Here is a 21,164-nt window from a genome sequence, read left to right on the forward strand (position 1 = left end):
ACGAAATATAGGCCTAGAAAAGGAGGTTTTTAATAAGTTTTTCGAGCTCTCGAAAATTGTTTTGGTGGAAGAAACATGGATCGAAGTATGCAAATCAAGGGAAGAAGTAGCCTTGTTGTTGTTGTTGTAGCGATTAGGTTACTCCCCGAAGGCTTTGGGGAGTATTATCGATGTGATGGTCCTTTGTCGGATACAGATCCGATACGCTCCGGTAACAGCACCATTAAGGTGCTGGTCCGACCATCTCGGGAACGATTTATATGGCCAAATTGAACCTTCAGGCCATCTCTCCCTCCCCACCCCCAAGTTCCATGAGGAGCTTGGGGTCGCCAGAGCCTCGTCTGTTAATGAAACGGGATTCGCCGCTCGAAGGTGAGGTCGACAATTGGGTTGGAGAAGCTATATATTGCGCTACACAACCCCTTGAATCCCGAAGAAGTAGCCTTCTTAAGTGTCCGTACGTTTGTTTAGAACATTTTGACAAAACATACACGTTCGTCAATTGCTTGCTCAAAGGAAGTCCTTATAAACCGACCCTGCAATTTCTTGATAAATTGGCTACAAGTCCACATTTTTTATTTTTTTATTTATTGTATAATTCAATCGTTGCACTTTAGGAGGGAATTGTTAAATAATTTTTTAGGGAGAACATTACCCTGTAGCTCTGCAGGTTAGCCACTAGTTATTGCTCGTTGTACCAGGGGTCACCTTGGGGTAGCCCCGCCTATCTATACACATTATGTGCCCTTTTAGCATTGACATAGATGTGCAGACTTTGGAGGTACACTTTTTCTGAACATGCCTTGAGAAATATCTACTGTAGGGGCATGATAATAGGGCCATGCTAGAACAACAGGATTTTTCGTGTATTTTATTTTCTGTCTAGGGGTCAAGCTGCCATAAAGATATTAGTCATTAACCAATGTATGAGTCATTATCCACTATTTTTCAATGAAATTGCATGTTTTACTGTATTCTCAATCGATATATATGCACATAAATTGTGCTAAAGCATATTATTATTGTCTCAGATGACCATTGCGTTTTCATCCTAAAGGAAATTTCCATCTCGAAAAATCACAATTTCGCCACGCTTCTGGCAAAACAACAAACGTTATGAAACTTCAAAAATCCCCAAATACGTCAAAAAATTTTGAGTGGAACTTAAGTATGTACCTTCTTTTTTGTATCATGATTTATACCATGCTTGAGCTTATACTGAAGTTTGGAAACAAAAACACAGATCCATTTTTCGGAACAAACATATAGTGCAGCTCGTATAGTTTATTTTTGATTTGCATTTAAATGCCTTTCGACACAGGGTGTCCCTCGATCATGTGTGAAAAGTTTAGTTTTGGTTCGAAAGGAATATTGGCCCTTATAAAATAACAATGAATTGAAAAACTACTTTTTAAAGAGAAACAACCGTTGTTTAATTTTTTTGCCAGCTATATTGATGAAATACTTGATGTACCTATATTGCAACGAAATGATATCACATCATGCACCATATTTAATCATAACTTATTACGCTGTTTTACGGCGGGGGGCCTGAAGGTTTAATGTGGCCATATAAATCGTTCCCGAGATGGTCGGGCCAACACCTTAATGGTGCTGTGTTACCGGAGCGTATCGGATCTGTATCCGACAAAGGACCATCACATCGATAACACTCCCCAAAGCCTTCGGGGAGTAACTAATCGCTACAACAACAACAACAACAACACGGCGTGTTGCTCCATATCATTCCTATTTCATCATATATTATACTAGCAGACCCGGCAGACATTGTTCTGCCCTAAATTGGTTTATCTGCATACATTTTAATACGCTTTTTCCATCTAACTCTGCCCTCCCCCTCTTCACTTTTTCTTAATCCTTTTATTCACTCTTCCCTCCGTCTTTTTCGCTTCATCTATCTCTATCTTCCTCTCACTCTATCTCTTCCTCAGTCTCCTCCTCCTTCCCTCTTTTCTCTTATCTCAAATTCTTCTCATTCTTCTTCATCATTTATTGCCAGTCCAAGAGGGTGGTATCTATTTTGTTTCAGTCCCATTCCGAGTCCCAGCCCCACTCCGAGTTTCAGTCCCAGTCCGTCTCTAGTCTACTTCCCGGAAAAAAGGATCGTAAGTACTAATATAGGCAAATTTATATACCAAATTTCAGGCAAATCGAATAGTACGTATGTAAATAGGTATGTGGGTATTATTATTAAGTCATGTCTTTATTTCGGCTTCGCATGCATATTTATCAGTATTGCCAGGTTGATGCGACTAAATCGAATATCACAATGAAAATTACTTTAAAGCTCTCAGCAACAGCTTTCATTTGATATCCAAATTACACACACATTCTAGGGGTATCCGGGTCCACGTTTTGGCATATATATCGAGACAATAATCACCAGTAGGTATGAAAACTACCCTGTACTAAAGCACACATCAACAGCTTCAATTTGATACCCATAATGTAAAAACACATCCTAGTGTTACCCTGATCCAAGTTTTGGCATATATCTCGAGACCCTAGTAACAAATAGGTATGAAACTTACCCTGTACTAAAGCACTCATCAACAGCTTTCATTTGTTATCCATATTGTATAAACTCTGTCTAGGGGTACACGGGCCCACGTTTTGGCCTATATCTGGAGACCCCAGTAACCCAGGGGTATGCAAATTACCCTCTACTAAAACACACATCAACAGCTTCAATTTGATACCCATAATGTAAAAACACATCCTAGTGTTACCCTGATCCAAGTTTTGGCATATATCTCGAGACCCTAGTAACAAATAGGTATGAAACTTACCCTGTACTAAAGCACTCATCAACAGCTTTCATTTGTTATACATATTGTATAAACACATTCTAGGGGTACCCGGGTTCACGTTTTGGCATATATTTCGAGACCATAGTAACAATTAGGTATTAAACTTACCCTGTACTAAAGCACTCATCAACAGCTTTCATTTGATATCCATATCAGGGGTACACGGGCCCACGTTTTGGCCAATATCTCGAGACCCTAGTAACAAATAGGTATGAAACTTACCCTGTACTAAAGCACTCATCAACAGCTTTCATTTGTTATCCATATTGTATAAACACATTCTAGGGATACCCGGGTTCACGTTTTGGCCTATATCTCGAGACCCTAGTCACCAATATGTATGAAAACTACCCTTTACTAAAGCACTCATCAACAGCTTTCATTTGATATCCATATTGTATAAACTCTGTCTAGGGGTACACGGGCCCACGTTTTGGCCTATATCTGGAGACCCCAGTAACCCAGGGGTATGCAAATTACCCTCTACTAAAACACTCATCAACAGCTTTCATTTGTTATCCATATTGTATAAACTCATTCTAGGGGTACCAGCGTCCACGTTTTCGCTTATATCTCGAGACCCTAGTCACCCGCGGGTACGAAAAATACCCCGTATCAAAGTACTCATAAACAGCTTCCATTTGATACCCATATTGTACAAACATATCCCAGGATTACCCACGTCCACGTTTTGATCTCAAGACCCTATCCAGAACGGGATAAAAATTAGCCTATGCCTGTCTCCTGGTTCTAAGCTACCCCTCCACCAATTTTCAGCCAAATATGTTCATCCGTTACTTCCTCTTCAATCACTCTTTATCTATTAAAAAAAAGCGCATCAAAATCCGTTGCGTATTTTTAAAGGTTTACGCATTCAAAGGGACATAGGGACAGAAAAAGCGACTTTGTTTTATACTATATAGTTATGTACATCCATACATACCTATAAACCTACGCCCGAAGTTAAATAACGCAGCGAATGCTATATATGTACGTATGTATGTGTCGCATCAAGCCTCACTCAAAAGCAATTAGCGCGGACAGTTCACAGCGAACAAACACACATACGCATTTTTTGATAAAAATGTTACCTTTGTTTAAACAATTTGGCTGATATAAGAAAGGAATCAAGTATTTTTTTTATGCAGATCGAAGGTAAATATTTCAAAGTTTTAATGAAAAGTAGAATTTTTGAAATCCATCCATCCGTTTATGAGTTATAGCTGTGTAAACACAAATTTTATGATTTTTTGCTACATTTTGGCAATTTTCCACGCCGCTATAATATATATCTTCAAATTATATTAACTGTACCATCTCACGTAGCTAAGCTTTCAAATGCAAAAAACCGTTTTAAAATCGGAGTATTCTGTGTGAAGTTATGTGCATACATGGCATTTAGCGACTTTATTTTATAAGATTTAGATATAGATGGCAATATGAATTAAGACATGCCTTATGCCCTTCCATATTATTCCATATTATATCGTACCATGGCATATGATATCTAATCATATCCCACCCTAAACCAAAAAGAATCAACTTACGGTCCAACTAGCCTTATCTTTAATGCTAATTTATAGCATAAAAATAACTATATTTTTACAAAAACAGGCATGCCGATAGTTTTTTTATTGACGGTGATAATCATCGAGAAGAAAATTTTTGGAAATTGATTTTTGGATTATACAGTTTTTGTTTCTATGTGTGCCATATCAAAAGAAATCGTGCCCTAAGTCATACTGTAACAGCAAATCATACTATCATCATATCATATCGACTGCTGACTGGAATATCACCCTGTTTCGACTGTCGTTTCGAAAACGCCTTATCTCAGAGAAAGTTTAAATAACACACTATTTTAGAGCTTTTTTCAAAAGCACTCTAATTGTTTTAAAAACGCCCAGTCTGAGTTTGAACTCAATACAATTTGACATTAGCTGGGACGTTGATGAAAAAATTACTGAGATAAGGCGTTTTCAACCGAATTGCGTTTTCGAACTGGCAGCCGAAACAGGGTGATATTCCACTCAGCCGTCGATATTTTGTAAGTTAAGCTATTCTACTGTATGGCTTTGGTGTGAAAGAGTTTTCTTTGAGATTTTTGATGAGTTTGAAAATGTAGAATGAAAATTTTTGAAATTTGCCTGCAGTATAAAATTGTTATTGAACAAGAAAAGATCGTTTTCTAAAGTTTTATATAAAATTATTATTTGGCGCCCAACGTGGGGATGTCTTAAAGTTTGCTTTTCAAAGGATTATAAAACCCTAGATGTGAAGCCCCGTTGATTCCGCTTTGTGAAAAATAAAATAGTGACCAATAAAAGGATCATACAATCTTAAATATTTCTATTGAAACTCTTTAAAAAGTGAAATAAAATAACTCCATTAATTTTGAACGTGCAAAAGGATCATAAGATCCTATACGCCGCATCATTCATAATCCCTAAACAACAAGCAATTCTTAACGGAGATAAAAGTAAGGCAGCGCTCGAATCCTGAAAAACATTTGCCGATTCTTACAGGGAAAGGAAAATATATTCCAGACAGGTTAGTCTTTAACGGTAGGAAAAGAAAATAATACAATCAACTTACATCATCAATTTATATCCTTCAATCCAATAATCTTTTAATCGATCAAGTACCTATATTTAAAAATAAAATATAAACTGCAAGTAGATATCAAAATTGATGTGGCTAATTGGTTTAAATATTTGAATTTATTACGAGGGCATAAAAAGTCCTATCGTTGAAAAGAAGATACTATCCTTTTATTTATATACGATTTTGAATGATTTTTTTTTGTTAAAACCATTCTAGAGTACTGCGCACATATTAAAATTGTTTTTATAGTTTTTTTTTTAAAGGATTACGTAGCTCTAGGTATACTTAGAAATAAAATTATTGGTTGCGCCAACATGACGTTGTCATCTTTCAATACTGTTTTAAATTTTGAAGCGATCATTGAAAGGCTGGATCAGACGTACGCAGTTAAAAGACCGACATATGTTCTAGAAAATGAAAGGAGTATCCTTAGGCAGGGTAGTCTATCTATAGCAGAGTATTATGATAATGTTGCGGAGCATTTAATTCTGATAATTAACAAGCATATAATGACTTACAGTGACAATAAAGAAGTAATAGATGCGCTAAATGAAAAAGCCAGAGAAAACGCGCTACGTGTTTTCATCTGTGGGCTCCGTCGTCCTTTATGTGATATCCTTTTTTCATCAAGGCCAAAGGACCTCCCTACTGCATTAGCCATTGCTAAGGAATTAGAATCGAATCATAAACGGTACGACTTGGCAAACACTTTTTCTATAGGTAATATTATGATAAAAACTAACAATTTCCGTCCATCTGTAACTCCGAGTAAACGTAGTCCGTTATCAGGTTCAAATTTTAAAAATAAACCGCAGCAAATGGAAGTGGGTCCAGGGTCATCATTTTATAAGCAAAGGACATCAGGAAATGGTTTTATGACTCCAAGTCGGAATATTAATTTTGCTCATCCTGAGCAATTGCCGAATCGATTAGTACAATTTAAACGCCCTAGGGAACTATCTGGCTCTTTTGAGGCCTTTGGAAAAAACTAAACGTTTAAATTATATCCCTGACAAAACTGATCAGTTTTTTTTTTTGAAATTTGCCTGCAGAATAAAATTTTTATTGAAAAAGAAAAGATCGTTTTCTAAAGTTTTATATAAAATTATAATTTTGTACAAAGAAAACACTTATAAAATAATAAGTTATTCATAATCCGTAGCATTCTTTTGCTAATGCACACATTTCGAACGCTAAAATCCCAAAGTTTGTCTTAATTTGAACGCAATTTAACATTAATATAATTCATTATTTTGAAAAATATTAAAATTTTAAAAAATTATGACGCCCGGTTTTGTATTTGTATTTGTATTTATTTGAAAATTTGTTCCTAGCACAACAATTTGACAAATTATTTAACAGTGCTAGTCATGAATAGTGATGAAAAACGATTTGTTTAAACGCAGTGAATGAATTTTATTGACTGAAAAAATCTTATTAATTTTGTACAAAAGTCATTCAGGAAAAACATTGCTTACTAAGATGTAATTATAGTATTGTAATTCAAGTACGAAAGTACAAAGTATATATGTAGGTACATTTTTTAACACCCTTCCTCAAAACAATAATTATTTTAAATTTAATAATTGTACAAATTGTAAATGTTTTCCTTTTGACAAATTTTTTGTGAAAATATCTGCTAACATAGAATGAGTCGAAAGATAGTTCAAACAAACATCGCCTTTCTTTATGATTTCTCTAATGAAATGATATCTGATATTTATGTGCTTGCTACGTGCGTGATGTACTGGATTCTTTGCTAGTTGCTGAGCGCTAAGATTATCATTCAAAATTGTTGTTGGTGTACTTTCTTCGCCACATCCGATTTCTATGATTAATCTCCTCAAATGAATCGCTTCTTTGACTGCTGATGATAGCGCCATATACTCCGCTTCCGTGCTACTAAGAGCTACACTGTGCTGCTTTTCTGACTTCCATGAAATTGGGCCATTTGCTAAACAAAAAACGTAACCCGTATATGACTTGCGATCAGACTGATCACCACCCCAGTCAGCATCCACATAACCTATCAAAGCCTTTCCAGTAGCTTCATAGGTTAACTTTTTGTCGATTGTTGTGGCCAAATATCTCAAAACATGTTTCACTCCTGCCATATGCTCAATATGTGGATTTGTACAACGCTGTGCAAGCTTCGCAACTGAATGCAAAATATCAGGTCTTGTTGTAAGTCCTAGCCACATCAACGCACCCACCGAAGATTGATAAGTCTTTAAATATACCTTCTTACATGTATCGTTATTGCACACAACTTGATATCCAGCGTCAAGCGGTGTCGCTGCAGATCTACAGCTCTCAATACCATGCTCTTTTAACAGTTCCTTTATATATGTCTGGCTTACCGCTATATTACCACGCTCACCTTCACGTTGAATGTCCATTCCCAAAAACGAATTTAGAGGACCACCGTCTACGCTTTTGAATCTCTCGGTAATATTTTTTTTAATATGTAACAAGTCTTTTTTCGTTTGACTTGCGATGATAATGTCATCTACATAAACCAAAATTAGATTCAAATTTTGATTTCCGTGTTGTCGATATAAACACGGCTCATTGTTGCAAGGAATAAAGCCGATCTCACGCAGAGTGGTGTCCAGTTTCAACACATTACGAGGATTATCGCCGCAAACAAAACCTTCCGGTTGTTTGATAAAAACAGTATCTCGTAAGTCGCTATTAAAATACGCCGTGGTCACATCAATTTGATGCATATATAATTTTAGCTCTACAGCGATAGCAAAAATCAATCGAATGGTTTCAAATCTACATACACGCGCAAATGTTTCATTATAATTTACACCCCATATTTGAGAACATCCTTTGGCTACCAATCGCGCCTTATATCTTACAATATTGCCGTCCTTATCTCGGTTAATGGTGTAAACCCATTTAGAACCAATTACTGACTCACCTGGTGGCAATTCAACTTGTGTCCATGTTCCATTTTTTTCAAGTGCCGTTAATTCAACTTGCATTGCTTGCTTCCATTCTTCACATTTTGTGCTCGAAATAGCCTCTGCGTAGGTCTGTGGAATATCTTCATTTACTGCACTACTCAGAATATTATACTGTTTCTATTACCACGAATAAGTCTTGGTCTACCTGGACCAATTTTTGGAGTACCACTACCTTCCTCACTTTCTTCGTCTTCTTCCTCTGTGTCAAAATTTTCTTCTTGGACATTTTCACACTCACTTTCAACACCATCAGAAATACCTTCACCTTGGCTCTCTTCTTTTTGATTCGGACTTTGAAATTCGGCGGTCTCAATATAAAATTGGAAACTGTCATTAGCTGCCTCTTTTTGCATATTCTCATTAAATAGAACATCTCGACTCTCAATTACCTTCTGCGTTTTAGCATTATACAGTCGATACGCTTTAGATACCATGGAAAAACCCACCATTAACAAATTCTCACCTTTAGCATCAAATTTTCCCTTATGGACTTTGTTCAAAGCAACAGCCTTTGAGCCAAATATGCGCAAATGACCAACATAAGGTTTTCTTGCGTTCCAAATTTCATACGGGGTTTTGTTACCAATAGCTTTTGATGGACACCTGTTTCTAATGCATGCTGCAGTCGCAACTGCTTCCACCTACAACTTCGAGCTGAGGCCAGCATGAAACAGCATTGAACGCGCTATTTCAAACAAAGTGCGATTTGCACGTTCGGCGACACCATTTTGTTGCGGTGTATATGGAACCGACAACTCCCGACGAATACCGTGTTGCTGCAAATAATCTGTAAACTCTCCATTCACATATTCGCGGCCATTATCACTGCGTAACACCTTAATGTTACGTCCAGTTTGTCGTTCCACCTGTTGCTTGAAAACCTTGAACTTGTCAAAAACTTCTGACTTAGCCTTCAAAAAATATACAAATATCTGCCTTGAATTATCATCGATAAAAGTAAGGAAATATCTGGAGCCACCTAGTGAGCTTACATTGATAGGGCCGCATACGTCGCTATGAATCAGATCCAATAACTCTGTAGCACGACTCTCAGAACTTGAGAATGGCAAAGTATGTATTTTGCTTACCATGCATGTTCGCTGCTTTTAATTGATGGCATTCCACGAACCATATCATGCTGAACTAACTGACTTAAACTTTGATAGTTTAAATGACCGTATCTGTTATGCCATATTTCTCGCTCACCCGTAATGGTGAACAAACGCTCTGTTTCACTTGAGATCACAAACAAATTTTCTTGTCTCATAGCTTTGAGTATAACCGCATTTGCTGCATTCTTCAGGACTACATGATCGGACGAAAAAATTACTATCAAACCATGCTGAACCGCTTTACTCACCGATGTGAAATTCGCCTTGAGCTTTGGTGAATAAAGAACATTTTTCAAAACTATCTCTCTTTGCTTGTAAAACAATTTTACTTCGCCTTTGTCCTGAGTCTCTATGTACGCATCCCCTGCTAGCATTATTTTCTCCTTATGATCTGTTAACTTAGAAAATAAGGTTTTGTTATTGCACATATGAGATGTGGCACCACTATCAAGATACCATGATGTCTTATCAAGAGCTTTTGTTTCTGCAACACCAACCATAGAAAATGAGGATTGTTCCCCTTTCTTACCTTTCTCACATTTGTTCGCATAGTGGCCTTTTTTTCCACACTTACCAGTAAAATGGGACTTTTCTTTCGCCGATTTCTGATGTTTCTTTGCTGCATTGCTAGTACCAAAGCCCTGCTGACTATTTTCAACTTGAATATCAGCATGTTGACCTCTTCTTTCCGCTTCTTCCAAAAGTTTAACCTTAAGCACGTTATACTTAGGAAGTTCATCGCGCGTTTCGATGGCAATTGCAAAATTTTCAAACTCCCTTGGTAGACTAGCTAGCAAAATGATCGTTTGAAGCTCTTCTTGTTAGTCAATACCAGTTTCGGACAATTTCCCTGTAACCTCCGCAAACGAATTCAAATAACTTGACATACCTTCGCCTTCCCGCATACGTAGGTTCAGCAACTGCTTATATAATGCCACCTTTTGTACTGGCCCTCTAGGTTTATACACATTATGAAGCTGTTCCCACGCCTGCGCCGATGTCTTCGCTTCTTTTAAATGTAGCAACTGATTAGATTTCACGCTTAAAACAATTGTTGCCAATGCTTTCTCGTCCAGCAACTCCCACGCCGTTTTCTCATCAGCCGTCATTGAATCTTCTAATTTGGTCTGTCCATTGACCACTCTCCAAAAACCGCCATGTACCAAAACGCTGCGCATTTGAACGCACCAGGAGTCATAATTCGAGTCATCCAATTTGTCGATCGAATAAAGTGACGAAGCCATTATAAAAATGCGCGATTTTATTTGCAACTGGAACTGGAACTGGTCTGGGCCCATAACCTGATGAAAAACGATTTGTTTAAACGCAGTGAATGAATTTTATTGACTGAAAAATCTTATTAATTTTGTACAAAAGTCATTCAGGAAAAACATTGCTTACTAAGATGTAATTATAGTATTGTAATTCAAGTACGAAAGTACAAAGTATATAGGTACATTTTTTAACAAATAGCATGAGCTATAAAAATTTAACATTAAGAATAATAAATTAAATTAAATATAACAAATAATAAGTAAATATGTATGTAATTGTATAACAAGTAAGGAAGGCTAAGTTCGAGTGTAACGGAACATTACATACTCAGCTGAGAGCTTTGGAGACAAAATAAGGGAAAATCACCATTTAGCAAAATGAACCTAGGGAAACCCTGGAACGTGTTTCTATGACATAGGTTTCAAATGGAAGGTACTAAAGAGTATTTTAAAAGGGCGTGCGCCATAGTTCTATAGGTGGACACAATTTCAGGATATCGCCATAAAGGTGGACCAGGGGTGACTGTAGAATGTGTGTTGTACGATATGAGTACCAAATGAAAGGTGTTAATGATTATTTAAAACGTAGTGGGCCTTAGTTCTATAGGTGGACGCCTTTTCGAGATATTGCAATAAGGGTGGACCAGGGGTGACTCTGGAATGTGTTTGTACGATATGGGCATCAAGTTAAAGGTATTAATGAGGGTTTTAAAAGGGAGTGGCCCTTAGTTGTATATGTGAAGACGTTTTCGAGATATCGACCAAAATGTTGACCAGGGTAACCTAGAACATCATCTCTCGGGTACCGCTAATTTATTTATATATGTCATACCACGAACAGTATTCCTGCCAAGATTCCAAGGGCTTTTGAATTCGCCCTGCATAACTTTTTCATTTTCTTCTAATTAATATGGTAGGTGTCACACCCATTTTACAAAGTTTTTTCTAAAGTTATATTTTGCGTCAATAAACCAATACAATTACCATGTTTCATCTCTTTTTTCATATTTGGTACAGAATTATGGCATTTTTTTCATTTTTCGTAATTTTCGATATCGAAAAAGTGGGCGAGGTCATGGTCGGATTTCGGCCATTTTTTATACCAAGATAAAGTGAGTTCAGATAAGTACGTGAACTAAGTTTAGTAAAGATATATCGATTTCTGTTCAAGTTATCGTGTTAACGGCCGAGCGGAAGGACAGACGGTCGACTGTGTATAAAAACTGGGCGTGGCTTCAACCGATTTCGCCCATTTTCACAGAAAACAGTTATCGTCATAGAATCTATGCACCTACCAAATTTCACAAGGATTGATAAATATTTGTTCGACCTATGGCCTTAAAAGTATTATAGACAAATTAAATGAAAAAGGGCGGAGCCACGCCCATTTTGAAATCTTCTTTTATTTTTGTATTTTTTTGCACCATATCATTACTGGAGTTGAATGTTGACATAATTTACTTGTATACTGTAAAGATATTAAATTTTTTGTTAAAATTTGACTTTAAAAAACTTTTTTTTTTTAAGTTGGCGTGTTCGTCATCCGATTTTGCACAGGAATAGTAATAGGAGTAATGTGCCTGCCAAATTTCATCATGATATCTACAACGACTGCGAAGTTACAGCTTGCGAAACTTTTAAATTACCTTCTTTTAAAAGTGGGCGGTGCCACGCCCATTGTCCAAAATTTTACTAATTGTCTATTTTGCGTCATAAGGTCAACGCACCTACCAAGTTTCATCGCTTTATCCGTCTTTGGTAATGAATTATCGCACTTTTTCAGTTGAGTATTATAAATAACAGTTAGAGATTATGCATATACTACATTGTTAAGTAAGTGACGTACAATTTTTATTATACCTTTCATGAAAATGAAATGGTATATTAATTTCGTCACGAAACCCAAAATTGTAAGTCCTTAAAGGAAAATAGATAGACCCACCATTAAGTATACCGAAATAATCAGGTTGAAGAGCTGAGTTGATTTAGCCATGTCCGTCGGTCCGTCTGTCCGTCTGTCTGTTTGTATGCAAACTAGTCCCTCAATTTTTGAGATATCTTGATAAAATTTGGTGAGCAGGTGTATTTGGGCGTCCGATTAGACATTTGTCGGAACCGGCCGGATCGGACCACTATAGCATATATCCTCCATACAACCGATTTTTCAGAAAAAGAGGATTTTTGTAATATCTTACTCAATTTAACAGATTGAAGCTTCAAACTTTACCATATACCTTCGTATATTGCACATACTGTTGCCTGAAAAAATTTATGAGATCGGTCATATATATAGTATATATCCCCCACAACCGATTGTTCAGATAAGAAACGTTTCGCAATTTCTACCCCATTTTAACAGCTATAAGCTTCAAATTTCACCGATTGCTTACGTATATAGTATATATTGTTGTGTCAAAAAATCATAGAGATCGGTGATATATATAATATATATATGATGGTATATATATTATATATATATAGTATATATATAAATTTTTTTTTGCGATTTTAGCCCATTTTAACAGCTAGAAGCTTCAAATTTCACCAAATGCTTACGTGTATAGCATATATTGATGTCTGAAAAAATCATTGAGATCGGTGGTATATATAGTATATATCTCATACAACCGATTGTTCAGATAAGAAACTTTGCGCAATTTCTGCCCCGTTTTAACAGCTAGAAGCTTCAAATTTCACCAAATGCTTACGTATATAGCATATATTGTTGTCTGAAAAAATCATAGAGATCGGTGGTATATATATTATATACTTCATATAAACTGTCATTTTTGCCCCTTTTTTACGGCTAGAAGCTTCAAAATTCATAACATTTCATCAAATAGTTACGTTTACGTCATATATTGTTGAAATACGTGATTCGTAGTCATAGTTTTTACACGCAGACCACAAAAAACCTGAAACTTTGCATCCTCACACAAAGTACCTACCTATTTTTTATTTTATATTTATCTTAAAAATCGTTTAGGTATGTAGATCTGTTCACTAGATATTTCTTATTTTATACATCCGATTATTCGGAGATTACGAACGGGATAAGATTATTGTTCAGCCCCATTCATGAAAGGTATGAAGTCTTCGGCATAGCCGAAGACAGTCCCGTCCTTACTTGTTTTTATTTGTTTTTGTTAAGATAGGATAGGACAGTTTTCTATATGGTAAAAAGTGAATCCGTTATATCAAATGAACTAGAATGAGTGTTAATATCATGAGACAAACACCGAAAAGGTTCATTTAATTCGAAATTAGTTCTTTACTGCCTCAAAAGAAGAGGTTTGTAATGTCTTGACACTCGAACGAAGTAAACGTTTAAGAGAATTGGGCTAGAAATCAATCCATTCAATAATTTAGCCATAAATATTACGCCTAGCATTTCTCCACGATTTGCAAGAGTTGGAAGATTGATAAGCTTCAACCGACTAGTGTAAGGGGGAAGATTGTACGCAGAGTCCCACTGAAAATCTGAAAATTTCTTAAAGGGAAAAGTAGAAATTGCTTTTGGACTGATTCAAGTCTATTTGCATGAACTCGATATTAAGGATTCCAGACTATTGATCCGTATTCTAGTATCGGTCTAACTAAAGTGGTGAAAAGTGTAATATGTATTTAATTAAAACTTTTCTTCTTTTTAGAAAAACAAACCGTTTGGAAGAATCGAAAAACATATTCGACACAATCGTTAACAATAATACGTTTAAGGGTATATCTATAATATTATTTCTAAATAAAACTGACTTGCTTGAACAAAAAGTACGCAATCCAGAGACTGATATCCGTTGGTATTACCCACAATTCAGCGGGAACCCACATTCATTGCTCGATGTGCAAAATTTCACTTTGCAATTATTTATGAGTGTGCACAAAAGTCCACAAAGCCGCATATATCACCATTTCACCACTGCCATAGACACTCGAAATATAAAAGTTGTGTTTCATTCAGTCAAAGACACCATACTACAAAGAAACTTGAATGCTTTGATGTTACAATGAAAAAGAACAAAACAGAATAAATATAGGCAGCTACCTGACGGACAATAGTTCTACCGATTCCTTGTACGTTATCGGCATCTTTATATGTGAGCCGGTCTATGAAAAGGTGGCTTATGACTCAAAAAAGAAATTGCGAGAAGCAGCTGTTCACAGCTGGTTTTTTTGAGTCATAAGCCACCTTTTCATAGACCGGGTCACATATATTTATAGTATTTACATCATAATTAGGGAAGTATTGTTATAGTGATGAAACAAAAAAAAAAAAGCAAATAGAACCCTATTGAAATATGTAAATGATTTTGTAATTAAAAGTGCATACACACATATGTACATACATTTTACGAAAAGTGTTTATTGTTATGTTAAACCTAATATAAATATATGTATGTAGTATGTATGTATGCATTTGTATATCAATATAAAGCTTTTAATGTATATAACATGTTCTGAATATTTATACGTTTATATACTTATCTCGTATATATGCATACATACATAAGAATCAAATTTATTCATACTCTTTTTATAAATATAATGTATTTATATATTATTTAAATTATAGTTTTACCTAATGTATAAAGAATATCATATTTGTTAACATTAAAGTGGACGTTAAATTTGAAGGCATTACAAAAATTACCAAATGTCAATATAAGAAATGTATGTGAGTAATCAACGATGAGTGTAAGCAATTAATATCGCAGTATAAACATGCATACATAAACATATACATTTATAAAAATATATACTTAATATATTTAACGTAATCGATTTTTACATTTTTGCTACTAACATTTACAAATGAAAAATAATATATACATACATATTTTTTTTTATAAATTTTTAACAGCAGATGTTCATTCTATATCCACTCCTCTCTAACAAAAGTAACTAATTACTATACCCACACATATGCAAGTTTTATTGTGATTTATATATTTATCGCTTTACGAATCGAACAAATTAATTGTCCCTTGAATATTTAAAAAGTAAATAAAATAAAAAATAAGGTATCACAAAATATATAGATGTGCATTTTTATTTTCTTTTCGAAATTTCTGTCGACATTTCAGATATATGTACGTGCCTCTTGCGCTTCCAGTTGAGATGACATATATCAGGTGTATGCATATCAAACCGGTATTGGCATCTAGCGGTCAGTAGGCGCAATTGTAGGAACAGTCAAAACTTACCATTGGCGCTAGTTGGCGTCTTATCATCTGTCAACAATATCCAATACATTGTTTATTATATAGTTTGGCAACTTAAATAGAGGTTATGTTGCGAATAGGGTCGAAGGCAGCGGACTAGGCAGTCGAATGTCATATAATGAAGGAATGGTGTTCGGAGTTTTTTCGAAGTTAAATAAAAAAATTATAAAAGCTTTAATATAAATAAAACTATTGTTTAATAACAACAAAAACGCCTTATATATTCTATATACATAAATTCGTAAGGATTATCTCACATTAAAATTTGAGTTAAATAATCTAAAGTTTTTTTTTGAAACGTGAGTCGAGAACTGTGCGTGTAAATGTGCGAATTTTCACCGATCAGCTGTTAGTTGCGCAACTTGGTAAAATTTACAATGATCCAATACCAAACATTTCAAGTTTCATACAACATCGTGTTTTTTTTCGCTCTTGAAAATGTCGAAATACGTGCCTTCAAACAATGATTTGCGGGGAGCATTAATTTTCTACTTCCATTTGGGTAAATCGGCGATAGACTCTCATCGAATGCTTTTCGAAGCTTACGGAGAGCACGCTCTTGGTCGTACGCAGTATAATGAGTGGTTCAACAAGTTGTTCGAGGACGTCGAATTACAGGCTTTGCTGGATGAAGACGATAGTCAAACGTAAAAACAGCTCACAGAACAACTAAATGTGTCCCAGACAACAATTTCCAGACGTTTTAAATCCATGGGAAAGATTATGAAAACCGGAAGATGGGTGCCACATGAGCTCAACAACAGACAGCAGGAAAACCGGAAAACAACATGTGAAATGCTGCTCCCCAGACAAAAAAGAAAGTCGTTTTTGCATCGGATCGTTACTGGCGATGAAAAGTGGATTTATTTCGTGAATCCCAAATGCAATAAATCGTATATGGACCCTGGCCAACCAGCACAATCGTCCCCAAGACCAAATCGCTTCGGAAAAAAGACAATGCTCTGTGTTTTCTGGGATCAGCGTGGTTTAATATGGTATGAGCTTCTAAAACCAGGTGAAACTGTTAATGGTCAACGCTACCAATAACAATTGGCCAACTTAAGCCGTGCCCTGCGCCAAAAACGCCCAGAATATGAAATTAGGCATGACAAAGTGATTTTTCTCAATGATTATGCACCATCACACCGAACAAAACAGACTCGGGAATTGGTTGAGTCGTACAGCTGGCAACTCCTACCCTACCCCGCTTACTCACCAGACTCGGCTCCATCCGACTTTCACTTATTTGCATCGATCACGCACTTAGCGAACAGCGCTTCACTTCTTACGAAAATATTGGAAAATGGCTCGATGACTGGTTTGCTTCAAAAACGAAGACTTTTTTCGGCGATGTATCCATAAATTGCATGAGAGGTGGTCAAAATGTGTAGCTAGCGAGGGCGCTTATTTTGAATAAAATATTCGTTACCATTCTCTTGAAATAAATGTGTTTTTTTTTTTTATAGAAAATACCGGTTTCATATGCATACACCTGATATGTCTTCTGTTCTTCCAATTGAGACGACATTTCTGAAATACGTGCCTCCTGTGACTCCATCTGAGATGTCATTGTCGATTTTTGTGCAGATATTGCAGCTACGGCTGGGACAATCCGCATATTCGAATATCCGGATATCCGTTGAGACGGATAAAATCCGGACGGCATGGATATCCGGTTAATAATCATTTGTGAAACCATCCGGATATCCGGATTTATTTTATTTATCGGCTGATATTCTGGCGCAGATTCAGAGAGAAAAGCTGCGTCCATACGATTCTCTTGAAGATGGAAAAACCGATAGTGGCTCCATAGACTTGATGTCGATCCTTTGTTTTGTAGCGTTCTTTACCAATATAAACAAATGGCACTGTTATTTTCACTTTTTTGGAAATTATCCCAAATCTTGCTGACCATTTTAGCACTCATTAATAGTTTAAATCGACGCTTTGTAAAATTGTTGATGTTTGTAAAATTGTAGCTGTTTAAGCGACTTAAACTATGAGTTTTTTCTTTCGTTTGTTTCATTAGCCATTGAGTGTGCTTGTAATTCTCAACTTATTAGTGAAATATTCTAAAGACAAATTTTAAATTTTTTATCCCAAAGCGGGGTTTTTCAAAGCAAAACAAGGTGGCTCATCCCGCAGCCAATACCTTGGAGCCCCCAGTGTTCGCCCCCAATGAATAAATACAAGGCGTAATAGGTGGTTTTTCAAAGCAAAACAAGGTGGCTCATCCCGCAGCCAATACCTTGGGGCCCCCAGTGCTCGCCCCCAATGAATAAATACAAGGTGTAATGGGGGTCTTTCAAAGCAAAACAAGGTGGCTCATCCCGCAGCCAATACCTTGGAGCCCCAGTGCTCGCTCCCAATGAATAAATACAAGGTGTAAAAAGGGTTTTTCAAAGCAAAACAAGGTGGCCCATCCCGCAGTCAATACCTTGGAGCCCCCAGTGCTCGCCCCCAATGAATAAATACAAGGTGTAACAGGTACATAGTGACCTCTCTCTAAGTAAAATAACATACAGTCCATTAAAATAATAATTTATAAAATAAAAAAAGATAATAAATTAAAAAAAAATGCTTGCTTGCAGTGGGCTTTGAACCCGCAACCCCAAACGTGTGAGTCGGGTACGTCATCCACTGTGCCACGACTCATACGCCTACAAGCGCATCAAATTACTCCCTTATAACTCATATTAAACTTCTCGCCCTCAACTGCCCCACGCTTAGCTAGTAGCTTTTTAATTTTTGACATTCATTTAATAATCTACAAACACATTTTGTGAATAATTTGTCGATGTTTGCTTCGCTCAATTCTGATGTACAGATATTCAACTTATATTCCAGTATTCGGACATACGGATATCCGGATTTTCCATTTACGAATCCGGATAGCGGGATTTTTTGCTTAGCTATCCGGTTTTTCGAATATCTGGTTTATCCGGATAGTTGAAAAATCCAAATGCAGTTCACAGCCCTAATTGCAGCCAATATCATGTTAAAGTCTGTGCTCGCCACTGTCTGCGGTGTTTCGTTTTTTTCTTCCATTTTTGTTGTTGTCTTGCCGCTACCAGAATGAACAGAATGACATACTCTTCAGCAGGGCCGTAGAGAGAAAACGGGACTAAACAATTTACAGGCCCCCTATAAAAAATCCACTAATACATTTCTTTAATTTGAATTAATGACGTGTCATTCATGAATCATTATTTTATGGATTACATAAACAAAATGTTTGCCACATCAACTAAATGATTTTTGGACTAAGAGCTGAAAATAAAATTGAGAAGCAGAATATTTACTATTTATACCATGGTATAAATATTACAAGGTAAAACCGGTGAAAGCCAAATGACGTTTAAAAACATTTTAAAATTCTCACTGCTCTCACATTTTTATTTTTTTATTTTGGTGTTGTTTTCATAACAAAAATATAACAAACTGTAATATATTTGGTACTTCTATACGACAGCATGACACTCTTAATACACGTCCAAAAATATCAATGTGGAAAGGTGTTCTACGCAAAAATACTATGGATCCTACCCTCGGTTTCGGAACACTCCGCGGTCATTTTTCGAGTTTTCGTTACTATCTTTTGAACGATCTAAAATTTTCATTTTCCGCATTCGGATTATTGTTGTCGAGGTCAATACGAGTCTTTTGACACCTCTCTCGGTATTTTTAGACACGTATTACCAGTTTCATGCTGTCGTATAGAATTACCATATATTTTTGCGTTCTAACGTTAATATTATGATATTTTATCCAAAACCGAATTTATTATTGGTGGAAATAACCAGAAAATAAGAAATCTCAACGGTCACCCACATCAGGCCACGATCCTCTTCTGAGGAATTTCCTTCAACAAATTGTTTAAAAATGTATCGGTCTTCGCGACGAGAAGAAAAACCCGACTTACCGCCAAGGTATACAGAAGAGATACATATCTACTAATAATAACAATTTGGTGTGATATATATCTGAGGAGATTAAGGTCTAGCTTTCCATCCAATTCGAAGGCTACGTATCGTGTATTCGTTTTTCTACGAACGGGCTCACCTAAATACATGTTTTGTGCCGACCCAAAAATTTATCTGCTAATTCGGGCGAACTTTTGGGTGCCAAGGTAATGCCGAGGGACAATCAATACCATTTATACAAATTTTCTTAAATAGTTTTGATGGCTAGGCCAACACACTAGCTCTACACCATGGCGACAGACTTTGACCGTTCAGCCGGTAAATTCAGCATCCACGAATTATCATACTCCAACTGGACGACGAAGCTATAAAGAGCTACAGCGTTTTTGCTGGCGTGGGCAAGTTATGGGAAGATCTCCACTGGGTTCGGAGAAGCAGGTGGGGAAGACATTGATCGCTCTTGGTGCCCCCTGTTGGCGTCAGTTATCGCGAAACAGAGTTAGCTGGAGTGACTTGTTACGCAACGACCAGCATCTCCTAAACTGTTAAGCGCCAATTAAAAAATTAATTGATCTTCCAACCGAGAGGAAAGGGACCAAAACAAACCAAAGAATACCTCAAAGATCATTTTTTCCACAGTAGCGAGGACACTTGAGACTGGCGTGAAGTTACAGCATATTTAAGGGTTAAAGACGTATCAACCACGTGAAGAAGGATGAATGAAAAATAAATAGGGGTGGTCTCCAACATTCGCTTCTTAATTAGACGAGGTTAAGAAGTAAGGCCTTTTCTTTTGTCCCTTTGGAAAAATAGCACGTGTTGAGGCATCCATTATACTGGTAACTAATTTTTTTGCCATATACATAAAAACCGATTTCAAAACTTTTCGAAATATTTTTTCACTGATGTCATAAGCCACGTTGGCAGCTTTTCTTTCTAATCCGCCATCTTGAACTCCCACTCTTAAAGTCAATTTGCCTCTTTGCTGAATTACTTTTTCATTCAGAAGAAAGATTGTAGAAAGAACCATGAAAATTAATTTTCCTGGAAAAGTATGCAACGGCATCACTTTTTTCTCCAACTCTATTTTGTGTTGACTTTTCTTTCATTCAAATTGGTGACAATTTTCATAAAAATAATTTTGTTTATTTAACAAAATTAGAGAAATTTTAATATTATCCACACAATGTGAAGGTAATTTCTTTAAAATAATAATCATAATGTAC

General features: G+C 36.2%; 2 protein-coding genes across 2 annotated transcripts in view; both read left to right on the forward strand.

Moving 5' to 3' along the window:
* The window catches only part of cta (Guanine nucleotide-binding protein subunit alpha cta), a 47,016-nt gene extending 31,197 nt beyond the window's left edge, over positions 1 to 15,819 (forward strand). The window contains exon 7 of the mRNA XM_067764300.1: positions 14,447 to 15,819. Coding sequence (XP_067620401.1) covers positions 14,447 to 14,804 — 358 coding nt within the window. The 3' untranslated portion in view covers positions 14,805 to 15,819. The remainder of the gene's footprint in view (positions 1 to 14,446) is intronic.
* Caper (RNA-binding protein 39-like protein Caper) overlaps positions 1 to 21,164 on the forward strand; it is a 103,031-nt gene that overhangs the window by 24,535 nt on the left and 57,332 nt on the right. The gene's annotated exons all lie outside the window — the stretch shown is intronic.

Source organism: Eurosta solidaginis, chromosome 2 (assembly GCF_040869045.1).
Source record: "Eurosta solidaginis isolate ZX-2024a chromosome 2, ASM4086904v1, whole genome shotgun sequence".
Classification (NCBI taxonomy): Eukaryota; Metazoa; Arthropoda; class Insecta; order Diptera; family Tephritidae; genus Eurosta; species Eurosta solidaginis.